This window comes from Cygnus olor, chromosome 2, assembly GCF_009769625.2.
Source record: "Cygnus olor isolate bCygOlo1 chromosome 2, bCygOlo1.pri.v2, whole genome shotgun sequence".
NCBI classification, from domain to species: domain Eukaryota; kingdom Metazoa; phylum Chordata; class Aves; order Anseriformes; family Anatidae; genus Cygnus; species Cygnus olor.
The window spans coordinates 15,019,450-15,045,355 of NC_049170.1; the positions used below are offsets into that span (position 1 = coordinate 15,019,450).

The following is a 25,906-nucleotide window of genomic DNA, read 5'->3' on the forward strand; positions in this document are numbered from 1 at the left end:
AGATCATGTAGAATAACTTGTATCAAGGAGATGCTTTTACACGATGAGAGTGAAGACCTGATTGCAATGCACTGCAATAGATCTGACTCATTATATGTCAGTGTTTTATGGCACTCAGGTAAGCATGTTTGCAAAGTAGCAGTAAACCTTTTTGATGTGCAATAACATTTCAGTAGTTAATGTAGTGTTCCTCTGCATATTAACTTTTACTGCTTCTGTACAAGCTTACAATAAGCAGGAGTGCAAGAAAAGGCTGTAGATGTTTGTAAAATAGACACTGCTGGAATACATTCATTTCATGAACTAGTTTTACAGGGTATGTTTGGCTAGCTGATGATATGACTAACGGTAAATCTTGAAATGTTTACTTCTGCAGAAGATAAATTTGTAGTCTCTACAGATGCTAACACTTTTTTTCAGGATTTTTTTTGACATCAGCCTTATAGCTCCTGCTCCTGAAAGGAAAAAGAATATGGTGTGTTTTCGTGGAGCTACTTGACGGTCTTAACTATTTGCAGCACATATAATAACATAGTATCGATATGGCTATTTTAAAGGGTTTGGAAGTTTATGTTGAAAGTATGTTAGTAATGCTGTATTGGTAGGAAAATTGTTAAAAAATAATTAGTTTAGCAGATGTATTAACTTTATAGACTCGACTTTGTCTGGGAGATACTAACAGTGGAGGCTGAAGAAAGTTAGTCCCAAAGTTGTTTGTGCTTGCAGTATAGAAGTCTCTGGGAGTTTGACAAGCCATTTAAGCTTTGAGGAAGAACTGTTTTCTCATTGTGAAAATGGGATAGCACCTTCTCCATGCTACAGTCTCCAAGTGCTTTGATGTTCTGTGGCATTTCCTGCTTTATAGAAATACAAAATATCCGTGTGCTAAAAGCATAGGCTATCTACTGCTTCCAGATGCTGGTGTTTAGTTTGGAAGGTGAATGTGATTTTTGGATGACTGAAAATATACGTAGATTTTCTGTTAATGCTGCTACAGGTAGTACTTCATAAGGAAATATCTAATCAGAAACAAAGTTTGTGGATTAGGTCTATAAAGTTTTGCAAAAGAGAATTTAGTAACAAAAATGCATCTTGAATCTTAGCTGTATCAGCATTTTTGAGTACCACAATAATGAATGTAGTACATTTTGGTACCAATTGCAAATGCTTCCAGCATATTCAACACCAGGTGTGCCAGCAATATTTAGAATGCAAGCCGAATTACTGTTACACATTTCAACAGCAACATACTACAAATAAATCTCAAATATTTCACAATATTATTTTAGATACTATCTTTGTCTTTAACCTATAGTGCTAAAATCCTGAAACTGAGAACATAACATGCTTCTACAAGCACCAGTTTCATGTGTAGTGTTACAGATAAAGTATTTCTTTCCTGTGATGTTGCTGAGCAGGTAATGATACCAACAGTGCTATCATCTGTAACTGCTAGGGGTCCTGATATCATCTTTGGAACTTAAAATACTTTGCTAATTCTGTTTGCCTTTTATAACTGTAAAAGTAGGAAAACAGCTTGTGTAAGATAAAAGTGAAGACTAGGTGCCATTTTTCCACAGGACTTAATTTTTTTAAAAGATTTTTTTTTTAGGCTATAATAAAAATTACGTTTTACATTCAGAAGAAATACTAATGTGGCAGTGACGATTGCTGTAATACTGTCTGCAGCACCAAGCACAGGCAGACCTGATCTCATTTCAGGAATAAAATCTCAGGAGCTGAATATCTTAGATGTCAAGATTGGGTTTATTTTAAATATCATCTGTCTGGTTTTCTAAATAAATATAAGCCCAGTCACTCACTTATAGTGCCTGGGCATATACAAATGAGATCAAAAATGCCAGTGCGTACGGGGCTGGCGCCAGTCTCAAATCTTCTGTGCTAGGAGCTTATTTACAGGGGGGCTGAAACCCCAAATCAAACCCCACCACCCCACATCTCTTGCCTTTAATGAGTCCGGTGCGAGTCCTGGCTTGTACGCGTTTTCAATCTGAAATAAATCTCTGTTGCACAATTGGCCCTGAAATAATCAGCAGCGTAAATCGCAACTGATAGAGTTATTTCGACTGCAGTTACCATGCAGACAGCTCAGGCTCCGACTACTGGCAGCTGCAGGATGCTGGGAGTCCCCAGGGCTCAAGGTAGCTCTGGGCAAGCCCCTGCGCCAGCTGCTGTGGGGACTCGCTGCCAAGCTGGCTTCCCAGGGCTGATCCACCCGAGCCTCGTTGCGTCTGCCCCGGAGATGTTTTGTTCCGCTGCTGCTGCTGTGGTGCGAAGTCTCGCTCTTCGTTTTCCACCCGGAAGGTACCGCGTATACAAACTCAATTTTCGTGCCGCTGGGCAGAGTACCAGCTGATAGAATCGGCAGAAATGTGCGAAGCCAGCAGGGGCATGCTAACGCGTGCTAAAAAAGAGGCTTGGCTCAGGCTGGGTCCTCTGGCTTAGCCCTGTCTTTGTAACAGACTTCCAAAACAGCATAGCTATTATTTTTTGCCCTGTGTTTTTGTGACCACTCAGGGGCATTCGTTGTAACTTAATTAAGTTGTGTTCTAGAGCACTTGCATAAGTTTCCTATTGGCATTAATTTTTAATAATTTCAAGTAAAGTTTATTCTTTTTCATCTTTGAAGAGACTTAAGTGACACTGTAGAACCCAGAATGGGACAGGAAACCCTCAAATGTAGCCCACAGCCACCTGCACTCAGGTACTGCAGCTCAACAAGGGGAATTGCATTTTTCTGCCATAGGCATCCTCAAAGATAATGGCAGCTGCCAGCTCATCTGGGCTTCGGGGAATATTTTCGTTAGACACGTCCCACAGATCCTACAGTATTGTCTGTTGTCCTCTACTGAAAAACAATTGTGCCTTCCCTGCTTCCTATGAAGTGTAAATATGTGAATGAGACTAAAGATATAGAGACATCACTTATAGCTTAATTTACCCTACAGAGGTTATTTTCTAGGAGATTCGTATCAACCACGACTTCCAGTAATTGACAGAAAAAGTGCTGACTGACATATTAACATTTCTAGATAATGAGATCTGTAGGGAAGTTTTAATCTTTGGAAGGTTCCGGATGAACTGTCAGTAGTTTGATTAACTTTTTGTGCATCTGTGTTGGCTTTTGCTGATTTTATACAGTGTAATTGCCAGACTGCACGACTAAGTTGTTGGAGTAATGTTACTGCAATTTCTTGGTCTAACTAGTTGGTGTTTTACATTTGTGTCCTCCTTTCTTTGCCTGTTGCACGTGCTTAGCAAGCATCTTCAATAATCTGTTTTATTGCAACTCACGTTTACATAAAGTATGCTGTGTTCATATATACACAAGCAAGCGTTTCAGTTGCAAACTGGAGTAATGAAGACTTTTTGTACCAAAAAAAAAAAACATTTTTTTTTCTTTTCTGCCAAGGAAGAGTTGAAGCAAATTTCCCTTGCAACTTTTCTTTTTTTGGCCTTGAGTGCCAGTAAAATGGATAGTTTTTTATACTTCATTAGCATTTCTTATAAGGTCTGCCTTTAGACCAGTACCCATTTTCTAAATTGTACTTCTGTAAGGTTGGAAAAAATCATGGTAACCAGATGCAGTATTTGTCTCTGGCCTGGCAAAGTGTTAGATTTAACAAAAGAAGCTAATAGAAACGTTCAAATTGACCCTTCTCATCATTTGGACTTCTTGGAGCTCAATCAATCTCTCATTATTATCAGAGTTATTCACGCAGAGGCAGAAGTGCTAGTATTTCTCATAATCAGCCCTTGAGCCAGATGTAATTTGCAATTTTGTAGCATTGTATTTTGAAACAATAATGCATTAAAATGAACAGAGCAGGAATTAGAAGTGTAGCTGTCAGGATGGTGTTGAAGAGTAGCCACGGTTTAAACGCTCTCTGTGAGCACTCCTAGTGGACACTGGTAATTAGAGGCATACAATGTAGTATTATTAATACCTAAATTGGCCCACAATTTTTGAACTAATCTGTAGAGTGCAACAAGTACAGCAGTAGAAGTGTCCCTATCCTGGTCTGTGTGGTTGCACCGTAGCAGTTGTCCAGTGTGGAGCGCGGGGACGAGGTTTTGTGACCTGCTCAACATGGCTTGAGCAAGATAGAGAGGGCTGCCCTTGGCACCCGGTGTGCTGGGCAGGAACATTTTACCCAACTCAGAAAAGAAAGATTGCTTAGGTCATAGAAGAATAACTACTTTGTACTTGAGACTCAAAAATAGTGGGGCACCTGCTAACAGTAGGCTGCTGTTGGTGCTTAGCATGTAGGATTACTTTTTTAAAACCTGCTGTACAGTATTACATAGAGCAAAGTAGAGGGTTGTGTGTCCATTTCTATGCATGTACTGTGTGAAAGATGAGTAGACATCCTGGAGGACTTCACACAGACATTTTCAGGATCTTGCTCTTCATTTTGTAGGTGAAACTTAACTTTATTTTTCTGCAGTTTGTATTTACAGTTTTCCATTTGTTGTTGTAACATTTTACTGCCCAGTGTTCCCAGTGCTGGATTACTTAACAGGGCACTGCAGTCTGGAGTGGCAAATTCTGACTGAGAAGGGGGCAGGAATATTTGTAAGTGCATTAAATGACAGTGAAGAAAGGATATGCTGCCCACTAAGTTTACATTCTCTATTAAAAGACTGAATTAGTTTGGCTGCATCACACGTATCAGTTACTTTCTTCAATGACAAATAGCTCATGCTTTGTATGTGAACTCTGATCTTGGAGCAAGGAACTTTGTGGTCAATAACTACTCTCATTTTGGAAGACATGCACTATATTAAAGAGGTTTTGTCACAAAAACAAACTTTAAAATACTTAGACAGTTGTGAAACTTCCCTTAAAATGTCATGTAGTGCTTCTGTGGCTGCTGCTATCATTGATGATTGCTAGCAGAGTTGTATCTAAACAGAAGCTTTCTCTTTCATTCCTCATTTCTTCCAGGATGCCACAATCCACAGCTTAACAGGTTTTGGCTCACCACCATGGAAATCAGTTATTTATGGTGACTTTTAGTACATTGTGGTATTGCTTACTGAGTTGGTTCGGCCGTTCAACAGATGAATCTCTTGTTTGTTTGCTGTCTTGGTGGTGTTTTTAAAATATTATCATTGTAAAAGTATCCCCACTTCCTTTGACCTTCTCAGCCTGTTTTTAAACTGCAGTAGTTTGGATTGTTTTTTTTTGTTTTGTTTTGTTTTGTTTTTGTTTTGTTTTTTTTTTTTTATTTCTTGTGAATTATTATTATTATTTTATTATACCTGTCAATGGTTCCTGCTGCTTTTAGGCAATCATGAGAAGCAATGCAAGATTGTCTTCTGTTTAGAAATTTGCAAACAGATGGTCTCTCCTAAAAGAAATCTGTTTTTAAAGTTCCACCATTTTATGCTGGAAGTAAATATTACAAATGCTTAAGTTGTGAAAAGAGAGCGCCTTGGTGTGAATAATATTCTGCCTGTTGTGTCATGCCTTTCAGGAAATGTTATCAAAACTGTTTATGAAAATAATTGAATGAAACCTCATGACATGTCTCTTGGTTTGGCATTATACCCGTTTTCTATGAAGTTGGGATACTGACTCACAAAGGCAGGCGGATTAAGCTTCAGTGGCTGGAACCAGTTACCAATCCCATATGTTGTTTCCAGGTCTTTCCAGGAAGTTGTTGGGGGAATGGCTGGTAATGTCGCACACGAAGGGTGGCGATGTGTGTGCTGTCCTAGCTGCTGGTTTTGGGAAGCCTTCGTTTGTTCAGCTTTACATGAATCCCTACCTGAACAGAACTGAAAGTGTTTTTTATTGTTTGGAAAGTGAACCAGAGGATGCAGGGAGAAAATGTGTGAATATGATACCACAGAAGAGCCTCACCTCTCAAGGCAACTGCAGAGAGGGCTAATAGTTTGGTTCTCCTGGTTTTAGTTTCTGTATTCGTGATTGAGCACATAAGTGTATTGCTTGAAGGCGAGCTTTATTGCTCTGAAGAGATATGAGTGTATCTCTCCAGAGGTTTTCTCCATTTCCATGAGTTATCTGTGTCCTTCTGTAATGCCCATTTCTTGGTTTGGGACACCTGAATTCTCCAGGAACCTTCCTGGCAGAGGAGGGTTTCAGCTGACTGTTGTAGCAGAAAGTTTGCTGTTTCCTCAGGTTTAACATCACCGAGAAAACCTGTACAAAATGAAAAGTAGTAAATGCTCGGTTCAACTGTGCCCACAAGCTCCTGTAGCCAGGTACCTTGCTCCTGCTTGCCCGTACATCAGCGCTTCTGTATCACCTCAGGACAGTGATGCTGCTGAGTCACTCCAGCTTCTTCTGTTGTCCCTCCTAACAAGTGGAGTTTTATCCACTAATTTGATTAGATGTGACAACTGGCTATTGCTTGGAATACACTGCAAGTATGTAAATATTTGCACTTAAAATGATATTTTTAAAAATAGCACTTGCACAATTTTGCTTCTAAAAGAGGGCTTATAAACACTCAAGTCATCACTAGCCAGGGTGATTTTTGTTTGTGTGCTATGTTGAACTGTTGTTTATGCTTATTAAATTTTATTTTAGCAACAGAATATTTGTGTGTGTCACAATAATCTTTTGCAATATAAATTCTATGATTTTGCTGACACAGGAGGGTGAAAAAGATTACACAAGTCATTGCAAAATCCTGTGAGTAGTGTTAGGTTGTGTGTGTGTGAGCACTGTTGCTACTACAGGGAAAAGAACATGCGTTGAAGACAGAAGGCACTGATGGAGTAGCTCAAGACGCTTACCATTTGTTAATTTTTAATGATGGTCTTTTTTTCTATTAAGGAACATAATGCTACTGAACTTCTTCTGTCTCAATCAATTTTCGTGTTGTTTTTTTTTTCATTAATCAACTAATGCATGTTTCTTCTATAGCTCTTTATTCTAATGAAATATGTGGATGATTTGGCAGATGACAATGGTCTCATCAGTAACGCATCAGAGAAAAATCCATTTAGCAGATTATATGTATATTTGTTTTGTTATATCAAGGATACTGATATATATTCTTGTAAACTGAAGCTATTTTTAAGATAAGTTGTAAATACGGAATTTCTGCTGCTACCACCCATACATTCTCCTTTCTTCATTTCTTCAGTCTATGTATTTATTTATGAAAAATCATTTACATGTACATTTTATATAAATTTTACATATTTTTATATATGGCATCATGATGTAGCTTGAGCTTGTTCTTTAAATGTTCTGTTGCAATCCAAGCAGCTTCCTTCTCTGTTTAGTCTCACACTGTTTAGTCGCTCTGATGCATTGGCCCACAGCCACTGAAGGCACTTTCTAGTTGGCGTCTTTCTGTTGAGTGTGATAGGTGCTGGATGAAGCCACCTCCTTGTGCATGATGGTCATTCAAGCAAGTAAGCTTGAAAGTAAGCCAGCTAGGGACTGACAGAGAGGTCTGGGTGTGCATTTGAGTTTGATTAGATTATCCACAAAGTTCATGGGATTTCCTATTTTAGGGTCAAGCATCAGACATATAGGCCTGTGTTCTCGTCTTTTTGTTAACTATAATACAACAAACTAGTATCATAGGGTCTAAGGATAGCCCTTTCCTCTAATGTAATCTTTAAAAAATGATCCTCTCATATTTTTGAAAATTTTCACTTACTATAATTGCTATTGTTGGCTGAATTTCAGGATTAAGTCTGTGGATCTGTGAATATGACTTTGAGCATTTACACTTATCTTGAAATTTTCTCTAGCCCTTAATGTAAAAGGAGAATTAAGAAGCTATAAATTAAGTAGAACCCTGGAGTATCTTGGCAATTAGAATGAACAAGATTTCAGCTGCTGTCTTTCATCTATTTCTCACACTCTTGGATAGACAGGGTATTTTTAATTTACAGCCTGTATTCGATTAGTCATAGAAGTTTCTTTCTGGAAGTTCTTGCTTATGCAGTTACAGAATAAAATTAAACTGCTTTTTAGCTAAGTTTTTATAGCTAACATTTAGCTGTACTGTAAACAGGGTTTAGATGAGAGAACTACTGAATGAAGTAGCTGATAAGTGAGATGTTGTTCATGTATTTGTAAATGTTGCCACCATTATAAAAATATTATTATTTAACACACATGTGTGTACTCAAAGAAATATTAAGCTATGTCTATGAAAGAATATGATAATAAGCAGGTATTTTTTCAATTGTTTGGGGGAAAATGTACATTGGTCCTTATTTTACATGATCTTTATTTTTCACCGTGAGTAACAATATTCTGTGTTCTGCTTCTAAGAGCACAGACTGGAGGAAGTGGTGGCTGCAGATCAGCGCTGTGCTGCTGTGACAGCAGGTGCTCCACAGCATCTGATGTAGCTCAAGCTTTAGCATCAGGACTTATTCTGTCCTAAATATGCGAGGCAGCAGTGTATGCTTGTGCTGTGCGTCATGGGGTGACTTGTGTCTTTGCAGTGGTATCTTGTGCACTGATTTTAGGTAGGGCTTTTATAGCTCACAAATTGTTGGCAGCACACTTAGGATATGACAGGAGCTTGGAATTAGATTCTCAGGATTGTCTGAACATCAGTGTCGCAGATGCTCCTTTTCTGCACTGTTTTGGTTTTTAATTCCAACAGTAGTTCTTGCCTTTGTTTTTAAACACGGTCCTCCTTTTCACTAATGCAAGAAGCTTTGATTCTGCACTGGTCCTGAGCAGTTCAGTTCTCGTGTCTGCTTCAGGGGAAAAAAAAATAAAGTTGTAATTTCATTTGCATTTGTAAGAACTGCGATGAGTATCCCAGCAGCCAGCCTCACAGCAATGAGAATGAGATGATCATGGGTTCAGACAAGGGCCTGCAAATCTCCAGGTGCTTCAGGCACACACTACCCAGCTGCGTGCAGCAGAGAGCAGCTCCTGCATCAGTGAGGTGAGCAGCGAGGGCTGGGATCAAATCACTCGGCAGTATTCTCAAGGCCATGTTCTTGCAGAAGTCTAGAGAGTCTCTGACACAGGACAAATGGGCGGTGATTGCTGTTTTACAAGGGAGATATTGTTAGCGATTGCACTCTGTGAGCTTCCAGCCGTAGGTTGTTATTACGAGCGAGCAGTTGCTTCAGTGGGGGAAGTTATTAGGTGGGTGTGCCAGGACATTCAATGTGTGCATTATGGAAGAAATAGTGCTGGAAGCAGTAAAATTCCAAAGTTGCAGTGGGTCATGTATAGGACGTGCATCCTAATTCCATCGTTCCTTCCTTTTGAGTGAGCAGTAAAGAAATACGGCTTAGCAACGATGCACGTGCTGGTGGGTTGCAGGGAATGTGTCACTCACGTTATATTGCTCAAGGGGCAAGTCCCAGAGCATGCCACTTGCACATTTAATAAGGTGCAACTTTTACAGAGGTAAGCCAGATCTTTTCCCTGCATCAATTTGGGGTGTTTTAAGTGCCAGGAGTAATTCCGGGGACCTGACCCACACTTTACTTCTTTTGAATCACACAGCTACACAAGTGCCACTGGAGAGCAGCAGGGAGGGGTTCTAGCACAGGTTGCCAAGCCTCAGGGTGGCTGTATGATGTGTGTTTGGTGTATTGAAAGGATATTGCATGGGCTGCTTGAATCTCACTGATCTAAATACCCTTATTTTTATTTTTAAGTGTCCAGTTTTGCCTAATATTTACGAATCAGAGTAGAAAACATCTACATGAGGAAACTGGAAGAACTGGTGATTTTGGGTAGCTTGGCACCAGCCTAATCCCCGGAGTGCACTGAGTGTTGTACAGTTAGGGGAGTGCTTTTCAGCTTGCTTTAATGGCGTGCCTCAGTATTGCTCTGTGTTGCTCTTATGTGGTTAAACTTGGCTTGAACATGAATGTTAAATAATTTATAAATAACTTATAAATTTGGTGGAGAGGATGCTGATTTGGGCTGTGGGTTTCATTATGGCTATAAATCATACTTCACGGAGCAAACACTTTTAACAGAAATAAATAACAAACACACTTATTGTTAGCAAAAGCTTTGAACGTCGTTCAGAGTAGGGAATGTTGGCTCCCTCTACAGAAATTAAGGGTTGGGGGGGGAGGTACGCATGCGTACATATGTACGTACCCACTTCACAGTTCTTTCAAACACCTTTCTCAAGTGTTGCTGCTGAGCCTGGAAAATGTTTTTCTATTGTTTGTCTGTTACTGCTACTATTGTAAGCTGAAGCTTAGCAGAGATGGGGGACTTGCGATCTCAGTGGAAAAGAGGAATCTTGAGCTTGTAAATATTTTTGCACAGAGGTCTTACTAAAAGTATGCAGACTTGGTTAGAGTCAGACTCAGTTAGGGCAGCGTGCTTCCGAAACCGTTGTGCAGGTCTGTGACGTATAATTATCACGGAGAACTAACTACCTGTGCAGGTGATGCTGTTAAAGACATGAAGCCACAATCAGGGAGGTGGGAGGACAGCATTGATGATTCCGGGTCTGAGTGTAGGGACAGAGCAGTTAATGTTGCTGAACTTATTACAGGCAGTGGTGATTATGGCAGATATATCACTTCTGCGGGTGACAAAGTCCAGAGAAGGCAACTTTCCAAGACCACCGTGGTTCATATTCTGCCAGGCTGTCCACTGCTGGGATGACCACAGAGCTTATCAGAGATTGACACTGGAAAATCTCCTGTCAGAATGGGGAAATTTTGAAATGCCTGGGAAAGGACCAGCGATGTCTTCTTGAAACTCTATCAGGAATGTCCCCGAGGGCAGAAGATGATAAGAAATACCCTGAAAGAGAAGAAGGGTTTTTGTCACAGCTTGCTTATGAGTCAAAGCAAACCGAGCCCTACTGCTCCACCGAGAACTGCCTGTGCGGTAACTTCCCCCAGCCTCTGTTGAAACACAGCACACGTGTGGCGTGTTCTGGACTTGGACGGTTGGATTTGGAAACTCAAACCATCGATTTTTGCTAGGTTTGCATTACATGTTAATGTGAGAAGTAGTCTCCCCACAGTCATGCAGCCTGACCAGACATTTACTAGATTGCTTACAAGGATTATTATAAATTTCCTGTTTAGATTTCTTTTTTTCTTAATAAGGTATTGATTTTAATATATTTCTGTTCATACTTACAGTTAATTGATTTATGGTGGTAGAAATTCTGTTTTGCTGCCAAAATCTGATGGGTATTAACTGATTCAATTTTACCTTCTTCTTCTTCTTCTTCTTTTTTTTTTTTTTTTTTAACCAGTAGTTCATTTTCAAAAATGAACTGGCTGCTCCAGAAGTTGGTTCCTTTGTTTGCCTGACATTTCAAATGGGGCAAGGAAGGGCAGCAGAGGGAAGCAAACGTGGGCATCCCAGAGGTGGTGTGCTCCAGCACGACATATGTCGTGCATCTCCTCCCAGCCCCACGTGTTGTGTCGCTCTGAGCCCTGCCACCCCCAGCCCTCCCTGGGTATCAGGGTAAAATGGCTCCATTCCATGCTTTTTCTGCCAAGGTTTTTCTCCTCTCTTGGCTAGAGGATTTAGGGCTATTTTAAATTAGCCATTCTCTTTTGTCTGGTGTAAGACATCCAGAATTTGATTGAAATCTCTCGTGTCATATATGTAAATGTTTTGTATAATGCTTTTGACTGCTCTTTAATAAATAGGTGAATGTTTTAAAAGATATAAGCTGGTGTTTCTGGTCACTGAATTTAGTCCGTTTTATATGTAACACATTACAACATCAGAGATTTAACTTTATGTAGTATTTTGTGCTTCTTAACCCTATCATGTCCTCTGACTTTCATTTTTCAGATAATTATTATTGAACAATTTTAGTTTTCATATGCCTGAATTTGGAATTGAGCAGTCTGGGAACTGTGGAGAACAGCCATGCACTTTAAAGTTTATGTACATACTCCTACACTGCTCTTTTTTTTTTTTTTTTAACAGATGCTTTAGGAACCATGAGCATGGTTACCCAGTATATTAGTATCTCTTGACTGAGTGGCCAGAAATGAATCTTTCTGCAGGTTCACTGTGTGTTATGCCATCAGCCCACACCATGGCTTTGTATTAGAATATACAGGAACAAAAGGGGAAGTATTGTAAGAAACATTTTAAACAATTTATTTTCATGGGTCAGCAGAAAGTTTTAAGAACTGCACGTTTTATTTCACTGTTTGTGAGCATGTTGGAGCCCGCATTATTGCTGGACACGGCACATTTCAGTGCTTGTGTTTCACTTTTGATGTGGGTCTTTGAGTGCAAAGCGCTGCAAGTGTCAATCTGTGGAGTATAATTCTTGCTGCTTTTTGGTGTGATAAATGATCCCGTGTTTAATAGGTATGTATTATAATAAGATACTCTGTGATAGATATGTGTTATCCTCTCAGCCTTAAGGAGACAGAAAATGGTCATGTAGACTTGGGCTATATTTAGAGTGTGTTTAGTTTGCTCTATACAAAAGTCGTTCCTATCAGAGAAGATCTGAAATGCCTTACAAATACACAAAATTTTGTCCTAATAATAGCTAAATATCTCAAATGCCAGACTGTGCTCTCCCTGAAAGTCTAAAAAAAATGCAGTGGAATGTGCAAATATGGAACAAACATAAAATACTTGAAACACAGCCTGTAAAGGGGGAGAGAGGTAAAAGATGCGAGATATTGCCACTGGGCTGGCAATACCCCGCTGCATCTGGGGCAGCCTGGCCAGCACCATCCTTCTGCTCTCACTGATTGCACCGAACTCCCTTGGGGGAAAAGAGTCATGGGTAACAAAGTCAAAAACAAACAAACAAACAAAAAAAACACTTGGTGGTAAAAAAGAATCAATTTCTGTTTTGGATGTTGTCCATTGGATGGTGAAACTGCTTTGTGGGGAGGGTGTGGAGGGTGGTACTGCTTATAGGGTAGTTGTTGGGCATACAGCTGGGTGTTTCTTTGCAGTTCATATGTGAAAGCCTTCACTTAATGTAAACTTGATTTGCATTCTTTGGCAGTGTTAGTGTTAAATAATTTCTGAAACATTGCTTGACCATGTATTTAAGAATAGTGACACAAAACTCCTGGCAGAAATCAAGAATGTGGCACTATAACTTTTTTGGTTTGTTCTGTTCTTTAGTGAGGAATTCTGTAAACTTTTAAGAGGAGTGAAGAAAAAAAATGAACAACTTATGCAAAAAAAAAAAAAAAAAAGAAAAAAAAACACGAAAGCAGCCTGTAAAGATTAATAATTGAAATTCTGAGGTCTTTGTGCTTTCCCTTCCTGGTTTTCAAGCAGCCTTTCTTGGAGGATTTTTTCTGTCTTAGGAAAAGGAAAATACAGTTGTGTTCATTTCACAAGTTAGATTCTTTTTTTGTGTGTTATTAACAGGTTTGGCAAACATCGCAAAGATGACAAGAGTGAGAAAACGGGTAAAATAAAAGTGCAGGAAGCTCTTACTTCAGAAGAGGAGAGAATACGAATGAAGCAAGAACAGGAGAGGTAGACTTCAGTATTTGCTTAAACCTTGATAGAGAGAGTTTGTTTTTTAAACTAAATAACTGAAGTTCAATTTTCACTGATGAAATTTCCCAAATGTTGATATGTTTATATATTTTAAATAACAAGACAAAGCTGGATTTATTTGGACACTAGTATCCACAGCTTTTTTGGCTGCAGTAAGCATCTTTTGTAGACCAAAGCTCCTTTCCTTATTGAGGAGACTGGAGTAATAACATTAAATGTTTTCTCTATACATTCTATAATTGATTTTATTGACTTTTTCAGAAAAGAAATATTTATATAGAATGAAGTATGTTTTGTATTTTTCTTCAAAGTCTTGCATATCTAGTTTTTTCACTGATATATTTAGAAGCAACATAAAAATTATAATTTTCAGTGTATTTGTCACTGGGGTTCAGTCTATTTATGTGTCATGCAGTCTGTTTATGGAATGATATGTATATTAAACTGCTAATTGTAAAAATGAGTGGTGAGTACCTCTATTTTTCCTTGTCAGCTTCCTTTACCATTAAAACCTATTAAATGTATATGTCATATGCTCTTCTCAATATTTCCATTCTACTTTTCATCCTGTCTCTTGTAGCCCTAAGTTATTTGGGGCCTAACCTCTGGTATCTCTCGTATCAATTTAGTTAAAATCTCAGAGTCTAGGTTGTAAATTAACTAGTATACAGGGTTGTGTGTGGAGACTCTTTGAATAGATATCTCTTCAGTAAGGAGACCAGCTTTAAAGGGCTACATAGCTTGAATGCTGAATGGTAAATAGACACATTTAGCAGTGAAAGTGAACAATGAGTTGAGATGATTTATCTAAAAATTATCATATAGCTTAGCCATAAATTGTGGATTGAAGTAGGAACTATGGAGGGAAATTTTGTTGTCCTTGTACAGGAGGTGTGACTAGTTAGTCATAATGATCTCTTTGACCATCATCTCTATGCACCTTGGACTTCTGCGGGTAAGAACAGAAGTTTGCAAATGATGGCTTCATCATTCTGACAACGTACTGGAATAGCAGAGCCATGATATCTCTTGTGTAGTCTCCTCAGTTCAATGTAAAATGGTTAGCTCTCGGTTGTTTTAAGGCTGAGTGATTTACATTACAGTTAAGGCAGGCTATACATTGATGAGTTACTGAAGATCAACAGCAACTTGTTAAACTGCAGAAACTTTATCATACGAGACCATCTGTTTGGATTACATTATGGGATATTTTTTTTCTCTTTAACAGATATACTAGCATAAATCTATGTAAAAAGTTATTCATGTCTTTCTCCATCCATTCTGACAGTAGAGGGTGGCTGGATCACAGTGTTTGGTTGGTTTTTACTTGACAGATTATTTTTTATTTTCTCTCTTTTAACAAAAGTGAAACAGGATCACTAAATCTGTTCCTGTTTTTAAGAGTAATCTGCTTTCAGATTAAACGGTAAAGGGAAATAATGAAAATGAAGGAAATAAGTTAATTTGGAAATAAGTGTGTTTGTGCAGTCAGCTTTCCTTTATGCATGGACAGACCATCCAATTTGGGGATAAACTTATACTGGGGGTGCAGAGACACTGAAAGCTTCCATAGCTCCAGCCAGCTCAGGGTTGCAGAAGACATAGCCACATGTGCACAGTGCTGATCCCTGGCTTCATGGGCTCTGCTGAACCCAAGGTTGCTCAGCACTTAGAGCTTGTTAGCAACTGTAGGTCCCCAGGTAATCAGCCATGTACATATATGCAAAGAAGGAAGACTGGGTGTTGAGTTAGTAATGTTTTCTCTCTCTTCGTTCTCTCCTTTCTCTGTCTCTCTGTCTCTCTCTGTCTCTCTCAGTAAGAATGGTGAGAGTATAGACTGTCCATGTGATGATATGAGAGAGGTTGCAATAGTCACGCTGGGTACCAAGGTAGAATTATGAAATTATTTGTATAGCCCCCCATGCATGGAGCAAATTCCTAATCCCTGTCCATCAAGTTATGCTAACCATTTTGACTCTTTCCTGGAATCTCACTCCTTGTGTGCCGTAAAACAATTTTATGTCTTCACTGAAACTGCAGAAAATGCATGTGCCAGAACTTCATAACAGCTTGATGTTATCATAACACGGGTCCTCTTCCTCCCGTTATTCTTTTTCCCTAACTGTGTATTTGCTTTCCTTTGTGTTATGTCTATAAGAGAATGCAAGTTCTTTGGGGTAGTGGCATGTACAACTAATAAAAAATAATAAAATAGCAACCAAATGTGTGAGGTGCTTCCTTATGTTTCTGAAAAATTCAGATGTTGATTTGATCCATAGAGACTTTAAATCTTTGTGCAGTTAGATTGCAGAGTTTCCTTTTGATCCTGTAAAATAATGCTGCTAGATACATGCTATTAATGAAGAGTACTCGTGCGAATTAACTGAACAATCCCTCAAAGTGCTTGTGAGGAGACAGAGTGAAATATTACTGTGTTAACAAGTGTTGGTTCATAATGGCTGCTATTCTAACTTTGTTTTCTGTGGGTTTTTCCCCCCTCAATGTTTTTAGCGGTACAATTCACTTGCTCTGTTTTACTTGGTATTTGATGCTATATACCTCTGTAATGATGCAATACTTTGGGGAAATAGGCTGGATTTAATGAATTTACTATGTATGAAAGGCTTGGAAGAAAAATCCTTAGGGGGTCAGAGAACAAGTGAATGGTCCATTAAAAAATCAATCATGCCCACAATTTTATAAAATTATTATGCTTTGACTTGATAATTTAAGATATTGTGCTTACAATAGATTTTCTTTAATCTTAAAAATAGTATTCATATTGACTATAAGCAAATAAGTAAATTAATGTTCTTCAATTTACCATGATTAAAATAGTAAAATTGCCTTGTATAAATATATTATTAGCAATAATTTCTTACTAAGGAGGATATCTCTTCTGCTGTATATGGCACGTGTTTACTGACAATCTTTACAAAGGAATTTTGAACAGGAAAATAAATTATCTAGTCACAAATACAGGCAGCTTTCAATGAAATAAAATATTGGACCAATTAGGCGTGTCATCTGATGAGACCACCCACCAGTCTTACCAAAATTGCTGTAAGATGCTTGCTACTTGTAAATTCTTACAAGTTCAGACTAATGGTTCTTTCAAGGGCATAGGACATTGTCCACTTGAATCACTATTCTTTAACATTGGTTTGCTCCAGAAAAAGAAGTCTACTTGTATTATCCTTGAGTATCTGTCAAGCACTTCTGAAAATCCAGTTGGTTTCTAGTGTGCTTTTGGGAAGGTTGTTTCTCTCCAAAAATAGACACCAATCAAAACCATAAGACAAAACTAAGCAATAGATTTTCTGAACTTGGCTTTGTATCTCCTAAAAAAAAGACTGTACTGCAGAGTCTTGCGGAATTTGAGTAAGGTATGAATTGAACTACCTCTATTCTTGTGCCAGATCACAGCCATTTTAAATATACACTAACTTGGAACTCCTCTTTGCCATCCTGTTATCCAGTCCATCACTGGACCACTAGAACTAGATAACACTGAGATCCTACATTGGCTGGGGTAGACTGGGAAAACAGCCCTGGGTGCTTCTTAGTCTTGTCATATATAGTAGATAGTCTGCCAATTCCAGACTTTCCTGATGAACCTGTAATTGGCCCATCTTCCTCAGAGTATTGCCTTGAGTTGTACAGAGTGGAGATGTACGGGATATCTTGAGCTTTCAGAGATGCTTCAATCTGCTTACAGTCTCACACAAGCATTGCTATGTAGGGTAGACTTAAAATTAGATTCTGAAGCTTTTGTCAATGGCCATCATGCATTAGAGTTACAACCCACTTGTTTTCATATGGATGGTCACCTTCTGCTGTCCTACTGGACCTAAGCCTTGGGAAGCCCACAGACCTTTTCACTTTAGAAACAAACTCTATATATCTGGTCTTTGAGGGCCTCCCAGGTGAGGGTTTTCTCACCATGTAGCCAATGTGTCCATGGGGTGCCCTGCAGTCTGGTTGTCCTGAAATGTTTTCTGACTCTTTCAAGACCCTGTAGACCCTTTTTCTTAGGAGATGTGAAGACAGAAACGTTCAGAAAACTCACTGCTTAGATTTGTCTTCTGGTTTTGGTTGGTGGCTTGTGCTGAAGGGAGACATCTCCCTAACAGCAGGTTCTGATACCTCCCTCCTTCACCCTTGGATTTTTCTTTGCATATTATTCCCCTGCAGCTCTGGGTTCAGTGCAAAAGAAAATAAATCTTTAGCAAAATCAAAGCCCTTTGCCTGTGTTCTGCTCATCCTCAGCTCAGGCACCTTCTGTTCATGACACCTGCATGGCCCAGCCATGTGTGCTTGGCCTGTCTGAGGCCTTGGACTCCCCCTAGCAAAACAAACACTCCCCAACCCAAACAACTTTCCTCTTTGTGCCCAGGTAGTGGATAACAGAAGAACAAAATAAATATACTTTGTGAAGTTTTCAACAAGTTCAGCTGTATCCAGCACGTTTCACTGCTAGATAATACTTAAAAAGATGAAAGCTGCAATTCTAATGTAATCTCATGATTCAGAGTATGTGATCCCAGCTATGGGTGAATGCTGCTTATGCTTCAATCCGCCTCTAGAGCCACTGCTTCCTCAGGAAAAAAAACACTCTACAGGCTATTTTCTCCATTTTGCTAATACACTGAGTAAAGAGCTTTACTAGTGTTCTGCAAATCTGTCTGTTACCATACAGATATGTTAATCTTAGCTTTGTATTCTTCCTCAACTTCCACAGAAATGAATGCAAAATCAGGTGCTTAAACACCTGTATGGTGAGGATCAGTAGTGAGGCGATAAGGAGAAACCTTTTGGAAAAGAATTAAATAGCTGTATCACTGGAAGTGCTATGGCAGAGTAGTCAGGTGCTTTTGGAGCCAGGGAGCCAGCAGGGTATGCCTTCCTTTGCTCTGAAAAAGAAGCCATACATTGCCAGTCTTGGCTGGACTTGGAGGAAGATTAACACACAGCAAAGCAGTGCCATGCTTCATGCATACATGTGTATGTATAGTTGTCATCTGCAAAATAAACCTCTTTCCTTTCTAGTTTTCCCACGTTACGTTATGGAAAATCCAACCTTTTGTTCCTGTGGGCTATGAAGAGAATTACATTTACATCGTTCTGCTGTTATTTTTATCCTTGCCTGTGCAAATGGCATCACTGTCGTGGCAGTGTCGCCTGTGGGCTGCAGAGCCAGGAGGGGGAGCTCCCAACGAGGCTTTGTGCGGGGCTGCCCGGGCTGGGGCTGCCCTGGGCTGGGGAAGCAGCAGCAGGCTGTGGCTCTGCGATGGTGCTCATGGCTCAACAGGGTTTTGTGTGGCAGAGTATATCTTAATGCCTTGCTATCAACCGTGGAAAACTCTTTTAGAATGGGAACTGGGGGGAGTTTATAAATTGGAGGTAGGACGTGGTGCTCTTACAGCTTCAACGGAGTATGGCCAAAAAAAAGTGGGAGAAATGGCTGAGAATCTTTGTCGTGCAGAGATGCTGTCTGGGAGAGGTGGGTCAGGCATTTATCTCTGTATCGGCTGTTTTGCTGTTACTTTTGTAGATCAATCAATGGGCTGACAATGGTTTTTGGTGCTAACATAAACGAGCACAATTTTGGTGTGTGTTTTTCACGTAATGATTTTTCCTAAACTTAGAGCGAAGCATTCTGTATGTTCATTAGTAACTAAAATAACACCAATATCTTTTCCTGAATGTTTTGGTCATTCCATAAATTGTTTCCTAAGGGTATAAGAGTCTTTATCTCCAACATATAATAAACTTCTCTTCATCTTTCTCTAGTGCCATTAAAGCCACAAGCCTTTTGTTGTAAAAGTATACTAATGAATAGAAATGTTACAACAAGAACAGAAGTCTTGTGTTTTCCCTTCATCATGCATCATCCATTTTAATTAGACGAAAGGGTGGTGAGTACTGTGACAAGAGTCTGGAATTAAAATCATTAATTGATGTCAAGCTGACGAGAGACTGCTAACATGAATTTACTGACAGCAGGAAAGAAATTAACCTTATTACTTTATTTAGTACATTGGGACTATTTATTATATTTTCCTATGCAAGTTCAGTGAGTTCCATTTATGATTATAGAGAAAGACAAATAATTAATAAACACTGTATAAAGTTTTATTACCTCCTATCAATGAAGTTTACATGAAAACCACATCAATAACTTAAAAAAACACAACATAACAAGCCACCATGTCCCTTTAATCAACATAACTCATCAAAGCAATTACAGCAATATTTTTTATATTTTAAATGAGTATAATATACTGTGCTATACTCTCTAGCCAAGTACAATTACAAAAGTGATCTGATTTAAAACTATGCCTTAGTTTCTCAATGTCAGTATTGCAAAAAATGAAACATATTTTCTCCAGCAGTGACGTTGATTGGAATAACTGTCTGTTTTGATCATCATTGGAAGGTCAGCCTAACAAAGATGTGTTTTAATGTTAAGCATCTTTATCCTTTAGATGAAAGATATAATAGTGTCTTACAGAATGACAGCAGCATCCTATAGATAATTTGTGACCCAAAGGTCATAATAAAAGAATAGAGGGGAGGTCATCCTGTAGTAAAGGCCATCTGGAACTGTTAAAGTATCAGATGGAGTAGGGGGCTGAACAGCAGGACACTCTTGGTGTCTTTCCAGATTTCCCAGAGAGACCATAATATTTTTATTGGAAAATCCCAACTTTTTCCCCTTAAGCAAAATATTTTCATGAAGCCGTTTCATCTTACTTTTAGGAAAAAAGACAACATATGAAGAGAATTTTTGCTTCATATATAACCTAAGTGCTATCTGTCTTTAAAATAATGCAAAGATTCAACTTTAGTTTTTCTGCTACTGTATTTTGATGCCATTTTACAGCTTTCATGAGAAACATTAACTCTAAATGCATAATTATTGCAAACATTCAGAATATAAATATTTTCTAAAGTGACTTGCATATAATCCTTTCTGATAAAACTTCTGCCCCCTTCCCAGCTCACAGGAGAGGAGAGGAAAAAAAAATTTCTCTGTGAATCAGAAAATCAAAGCAATGTGTTTCTCATTCTCACTTATTTTGAGGTGGGGTCTGCTTGTCAAGGGATATTCCAGTTTCACTGAGACTTGCAGCATTGTTTTTGGCATTTGTTTTTTACATAAAGGATGAGGGTGCAGAATGTGAAAAACAAATCAACAGCAGTATTTTTTGTAAAACACAGAAGTGAAGCATGAGAACATTGAGCTTTGGAAAAATATTTCAGAGCAGTTCCACTTCATAAAAGCGCAGGCTTCCAGAGATATGTAAATTGTAGCTTTTGTGGAATAATAGTTGCCGAGATGTTTTTTAAGCAAAGCTCCTTACATTCTCTAAGTACATTTTGTAAGTATACAGATTGTGATTATAAGATATCACACTAAAAATGTATTTTCACTGTTATTCTTCTACAGAGATTCAAGACATTGTACTGAGCACGGTCTGGCCAAGTCCCTTGCCATAAATCTAAAAATATCATTTATTTGGTCTTTATAATCTGAGTTATAAATTTGGTTAAGGGGTCTTGCAGATCATACAAGTTCAGCACTCTGTTAGTTCTAAGTAATGACACTAGTTTGTAACATTCCACTTTTGAATGCCAAGAATTTTAGGTAGGACAACAGTCTGTCCTCTGTTGACTGATAAACCATGCTGTTAGTGGTAGAGTCTGTGTAGCAAATACTTATTTAAGAATGAAACAAATTGTAGCATAATTACTGACTTATTGAATATGGCTGTGTATTGTTGCTGAGTTGAACATAACTGAAAACCCTTTAGATTTTCCAGGCTGAACTACAGGAGTTAAGTAGCTTACTATAGTAACCTATAATAGGTTAGTAACCTATAGTACAGTGACTATTATAGGTTATTACAGTAAGCTACTGCACTAAAACCTCTCTTTGTTCTAATTTTTAGATACAGCAGCAATTATCTGAGTAATCACAAAGATACCTAATGACACATTCACAACAGGCAGACAGGTCTCCTCTCCACACCACGTCTCACCTTTTATTTTGCAACCAGTTACTTACAAAACCTTACAATACAAACCTCTTAATGGGTTATAAGAAACCTAGTTCAATGTCTGGCCATGCTGTAGATATATGCTGTCACTCAGTACTGTGAGCCAGCAGGGTTTTAGAAGTGAATTCTGAGAGGTGTTGTGGGTGCTAATTTTTGGTCCTAAGCAAAAGATACTGACATAAAAGCTATATTCTCCATTCGTGGTGTTTTCCCTTCCCTCTTCCCTCTTCCCTCTTCCCTCTTCCCTCTTCCCTCTTCCCTCTTCCCTCTTCCCTCTTCCCTCTTCCCTCTTCCCTCTTCCCTCTTCCCTTCCCTTCCCTTCCCTTCCCTTCCCTTCCCTTCCCTTCCCTTCCCTTCCCTTCCCTTCCCTTCCCTCTCCCTCTCCCTCTCCCTCTCCCTCTCCCTCTCCCTCTCCCTCTCCCTCTCCCTCTCCCTCTCCCTCTCCCTCTCCCTCTCCCTCTCCCTCTGTATGAGATTCACATAATCCCTTGTTGTGTTGTAAGGGTTTTCATTGTAATTTTTTGTCACTTCACACTGTTTCATTTTCCAACTTTAGGATTAGGCTACTTCATACATAGCACTCTAGAAACAGAATAACAGACCTGAAATTGAGCTAGTGGCAATATTTCATACCCACTTATGTTACTGGGCTGGCTGGAGGAAGGTGGTGCTGGAAAGGGTCATCTCAACTGACTGATGACAGTATTGTAACTGGACCTCCGGTTACTGCCTGTAGCATCTGTGAATGACTGATTTGATAATGTGGTATGATATATGGTAGCAGTTGATATATGGTATGTCTTTGTCATTAGCTTCTTGAACATACAAGTACAGCTGCTCCTTACATATTTAACTACAGCATTCAGGTGTTAGTGCTGCTTACTGGCTTTGTTCTCCAGTTGGAAAAATATTGTTGGGGAAGAAATTGCCCAGCAACGCCTCCCTGAGAGAGAAAATCAGCAGTCTTAAGTGAGTAGGGTTTGAAGCAGGAGCTCTTCCAAGTCATCTTTTAGCAATAGCTGAAGCTCATGATCTGCTTTGTACTACTTCAGTCCAGCAAAAGGGCTAATAGGAGATCAGAGCTAGATTAATCTAATGACCAGGGGTCTGTCTCATAGGTGTAAATATCAGCTAATCTGGCTGGTTTTATAAAGCAGAAGAAAAAAATCCATTTTCCTCACAGAGAGCAATGATGTTCTTTGATGCACCCTGGTTCCGAGCAGGAACTGGGCTACTGCTCCAGTTGCCCATTTGGGGGATCTCCGCTGCTGGGGCCGCTGACCCCAGGACCAGACACGAAAATTAGACAAAAAAAAAATTAGAATGAAAATTACAAAATTTCAGTCCTTGTAACATTTGTTTTGGGGATGGGAGGACCTGCTATCCTGCCTACAAACCTGATAAATTTGGCTTTGGTTGAAACATATCCTTAAAGACACCACAGCAGGTATACCCCCCACTCCCAAATCCCCAAATGGTGCAGACTATTAAGTGTGTAAAGTAGTCTAAAGGCTCCATTGAAATGCAAGTAAGGTGGTAATTTACAGATTATTATTATTTTTTTTCAAAATAGCAGGGATTTTCACTTATTTACTCCAAGATCCAAGAAAGCAGGATTGAGATACTCTGCTGAGGGAAAATGTATCTTCACTTTGAAAAACTTCAGTGAATCAAGAAGGTCAGAGATTTTAAAAAAATTAATTAATTAAAAAAGTTGGGGTGAGATATCACCAGGTTAGAGAATTTAGATGTTAGACAATTATGGCGTCTCCTTTAGTTTCATCAGTGTCACTTGGTCTCAAATTTCTGTTTGCACTTTAGCTACTTATACAAATAATATTTATCTTCTGCTTTTTTTCATTTCTTCACATCTTCATTTTTACTTTGTTACCTTCTTTATCAGCATTATTTATGACTCCTTACAAAAATGAGCATGCTGTTCTCTTCTGAATATAGTAGGGCACTTATAGTAATCACTTTTTTTTTTTTTTTAACTACATCCTTCCTCAGTTGTAGCTCATTAAAGGTTTTTGAAATTCTCATGGATCTCTTCTTCATGTAGGATTTAAGGAGGGAGAACTGCAGGGAGAACCTAGGCACTATCACATTTTCTAATTGGCAAATATTGGTGATTGTTGGAGGAGGAAAAAAATAAGACTGTCTGATTGTGTAGACCTCTTTCTATAATTTCAAGGTGGTGGACACTGTTTTTGTTAGTTTGTTATTTATAAATATTTAGTCTCTGTTATGTTTGTCTGTTCTTGTAGAAATATTACATGGGAAATACATATGTATAAAATTTCAGTGAAAGTGTAGCATTATAGACCCAGAGGAGAGGGTATGTCAGTTTTCCAAGACTGGATCTCCATTGTATGTCATTCCTGCAAGATGTTTGTTTCATCCTTTTTTTTATGCATCTTTTTATTTTTTTTTTTTCTTAATGGCATAGGCTCGATAACTTCCCTTAGTTAGAAAGTTCCCCTGCCTACAGTATCTAGGCTCAGTCACTATCGCTGGAGTTTAAATACCTAATACTTGTATTAGAGATGGAAAACATTATAATTTTCCTCCTTATGTATTAGGAGACTGCTATTATGTCCCCACTGTCTTTTTTCTTTTCCACAGCAGCTTGACATTGCTAACCTGTGTATATCTGTCATCCAGTAGAATTTCCAGATCCATTCCTGAAAAAGCAGCTCACAGGTTTTTTCCTACTTCTAATTGATATGCTTAATTATTCTATGTAAATTACCTTCTACTTGTTGTTATTGAAGTTAATTCTATTTTTGAAGTCCACTCTGTCCTTCAGGAGCATTTGAAATTTTAATCCTTTCCTCTATTGTTCATTTTGTTCATCTGGGCTTTGTGCAGATTCAATAGCATCCTAATTTATAATGAAACCCTGAGCAAATTCAGAGAGGGATCCTGTAGAAAATGCCACAATTCGTCCTCCTGGTGTGACTGAATTACTGAAACCTACACTTTAGATACTCTGTAGGAACTGCCCAGTTCAACCTGTTGCATCCATCCTGTTGTCATTTTTGTCTTAGCCTTAGATCTACTGTTTGTCCTCTATTCACAAGGCCTTTTACTGTGTTACAGAACGAAATCAGATTGACGTGACCACATCTGTTCTTGATATGGTGGCTACTGCTTGTCCCATTATCTTCTCAGTGGTTACCAATAGTTGGGTTCAAAGTTTCTCAGGGGACTGAAGTTAAACTGACTAGTTGATAATTCTCTTGCTCCTCCAAAGGGATGTTGACTTCTTCTAGTCTTTCAGTATTTTAGCTGTCCTCAACAGCTTCTCATGATTACTGGAAAAGGTCTGAGACTACCTGAGACAGTGGTGTGTGTGGGATGTTCAAGTAGCTTAACTAGCTTAACCAGTTTCTAGCTACTTCTGTTGATGTTAGATTCGAGATATTTTTTGTTATTGGTGGCAATATCGATAGCGCTGGCCACCTGCTTGCAATCAACCATTTTAGTGAAGATAGATGAAAAGAAAAAAACAACAAATTAAGCCTTAGGTTTCCTCAGCATCATCTGTCAATATCGTTCCCTCACTACTGAGCAGGGAAGCAACCTTTTCTTTGCTCTTCCTTTTACTGCTAATGCAATTACACAATGATTTATTGTTATCTTTAAAGCTCCCTGCTACTTTTATCTCACATTATGCCTTGGCCTTTCTGATTTTGTCCGTGTATTCTTGTGCTTATCCATAGCAAACTGACCACATTTTGTGTACGTTTCGTCATTTGCTTGAAGTCAAAGGACAGTCATATTTAAGGCAACTGGCTACATACGCATGTACACATCAAAGTGTTCTTTTTTTATTTATTAACTTGAAAAGGTTGTTTTCCAATTTAAAAATACTTAGCAGTATTTTATTTATTTATTAATTTATTAACATTCTTAAGTTTTGAATGAAATGGTGAGGGGCACATGAGGAAGAAAAGGTGTCTCTGTTTGCAGCTTGTTGCTGCTCATGATTACCCATTGCCCACAGCGATCCTTTAGAATGATTTCCCCAGGAAACCAGGCAGCTTTGCTGAGCTATAATGGTTATAACTATGATAACTGATTAGCTCTAATCACAATAAGAAAAGCTAAGTGTAATATGCAGGTTCAGAAGGAAATCACAATAATGTCCATAATCAAGGTACCCTCTTTAGAAGAGCAGTTGTCAGAAAATTCCTGCTTGGATCCAAAGGCCAAAGAAAAATACAGAAGAGGACAAACTCCCATATTGACTTGACTGCCAAAATTTAGGGAAAGGGCAATTAAAGCACTGAAGGCAGTCGGAGGGAGGGTGAGGAGGAGCAGTGAGACCTGGCTTATTGCTGGTGTGCTGTGCCCACAAGGTATT

The 25,906-nt window shown here is 38.8% G+C and overlaps 1 protein-coding gene across 27 annotated transcripts in view; it reads left to right on the top strand.

Annotated features, from left to right (window-relative positions):
• Window positions 1-25,906, top strand: part of PARD3 (par-3 family cell polarity regulator) — a 453,149-nt gene that overhangs the window by 312,799 nt on the left and 114,444 nt on the right. For 19 of the 27 annotated variants that reach the window (XM_040546987.1, XM_040546992.1, XM_040546991.1 and 16 more), the window contains one exon: window positions 13,340-13,450. The exons of 5 other annotated variants lie outside the window; for them this stretch is intronic. In XM_040546987.1, the coding sequence (XP_040402921.1) occupies window positions 13,340-13,450 (111 nt within the window). Of the gene's footprint in view, window positions 1-10,508; window positions 11,648-13,339; window positions 13,451-25,906 lie in introns of those variants that run through there. 3 more of the 27 variants (XM_040547012.1, XM_040547013.1, XM_040547014.1) reach the window with 1 other exon arrangement.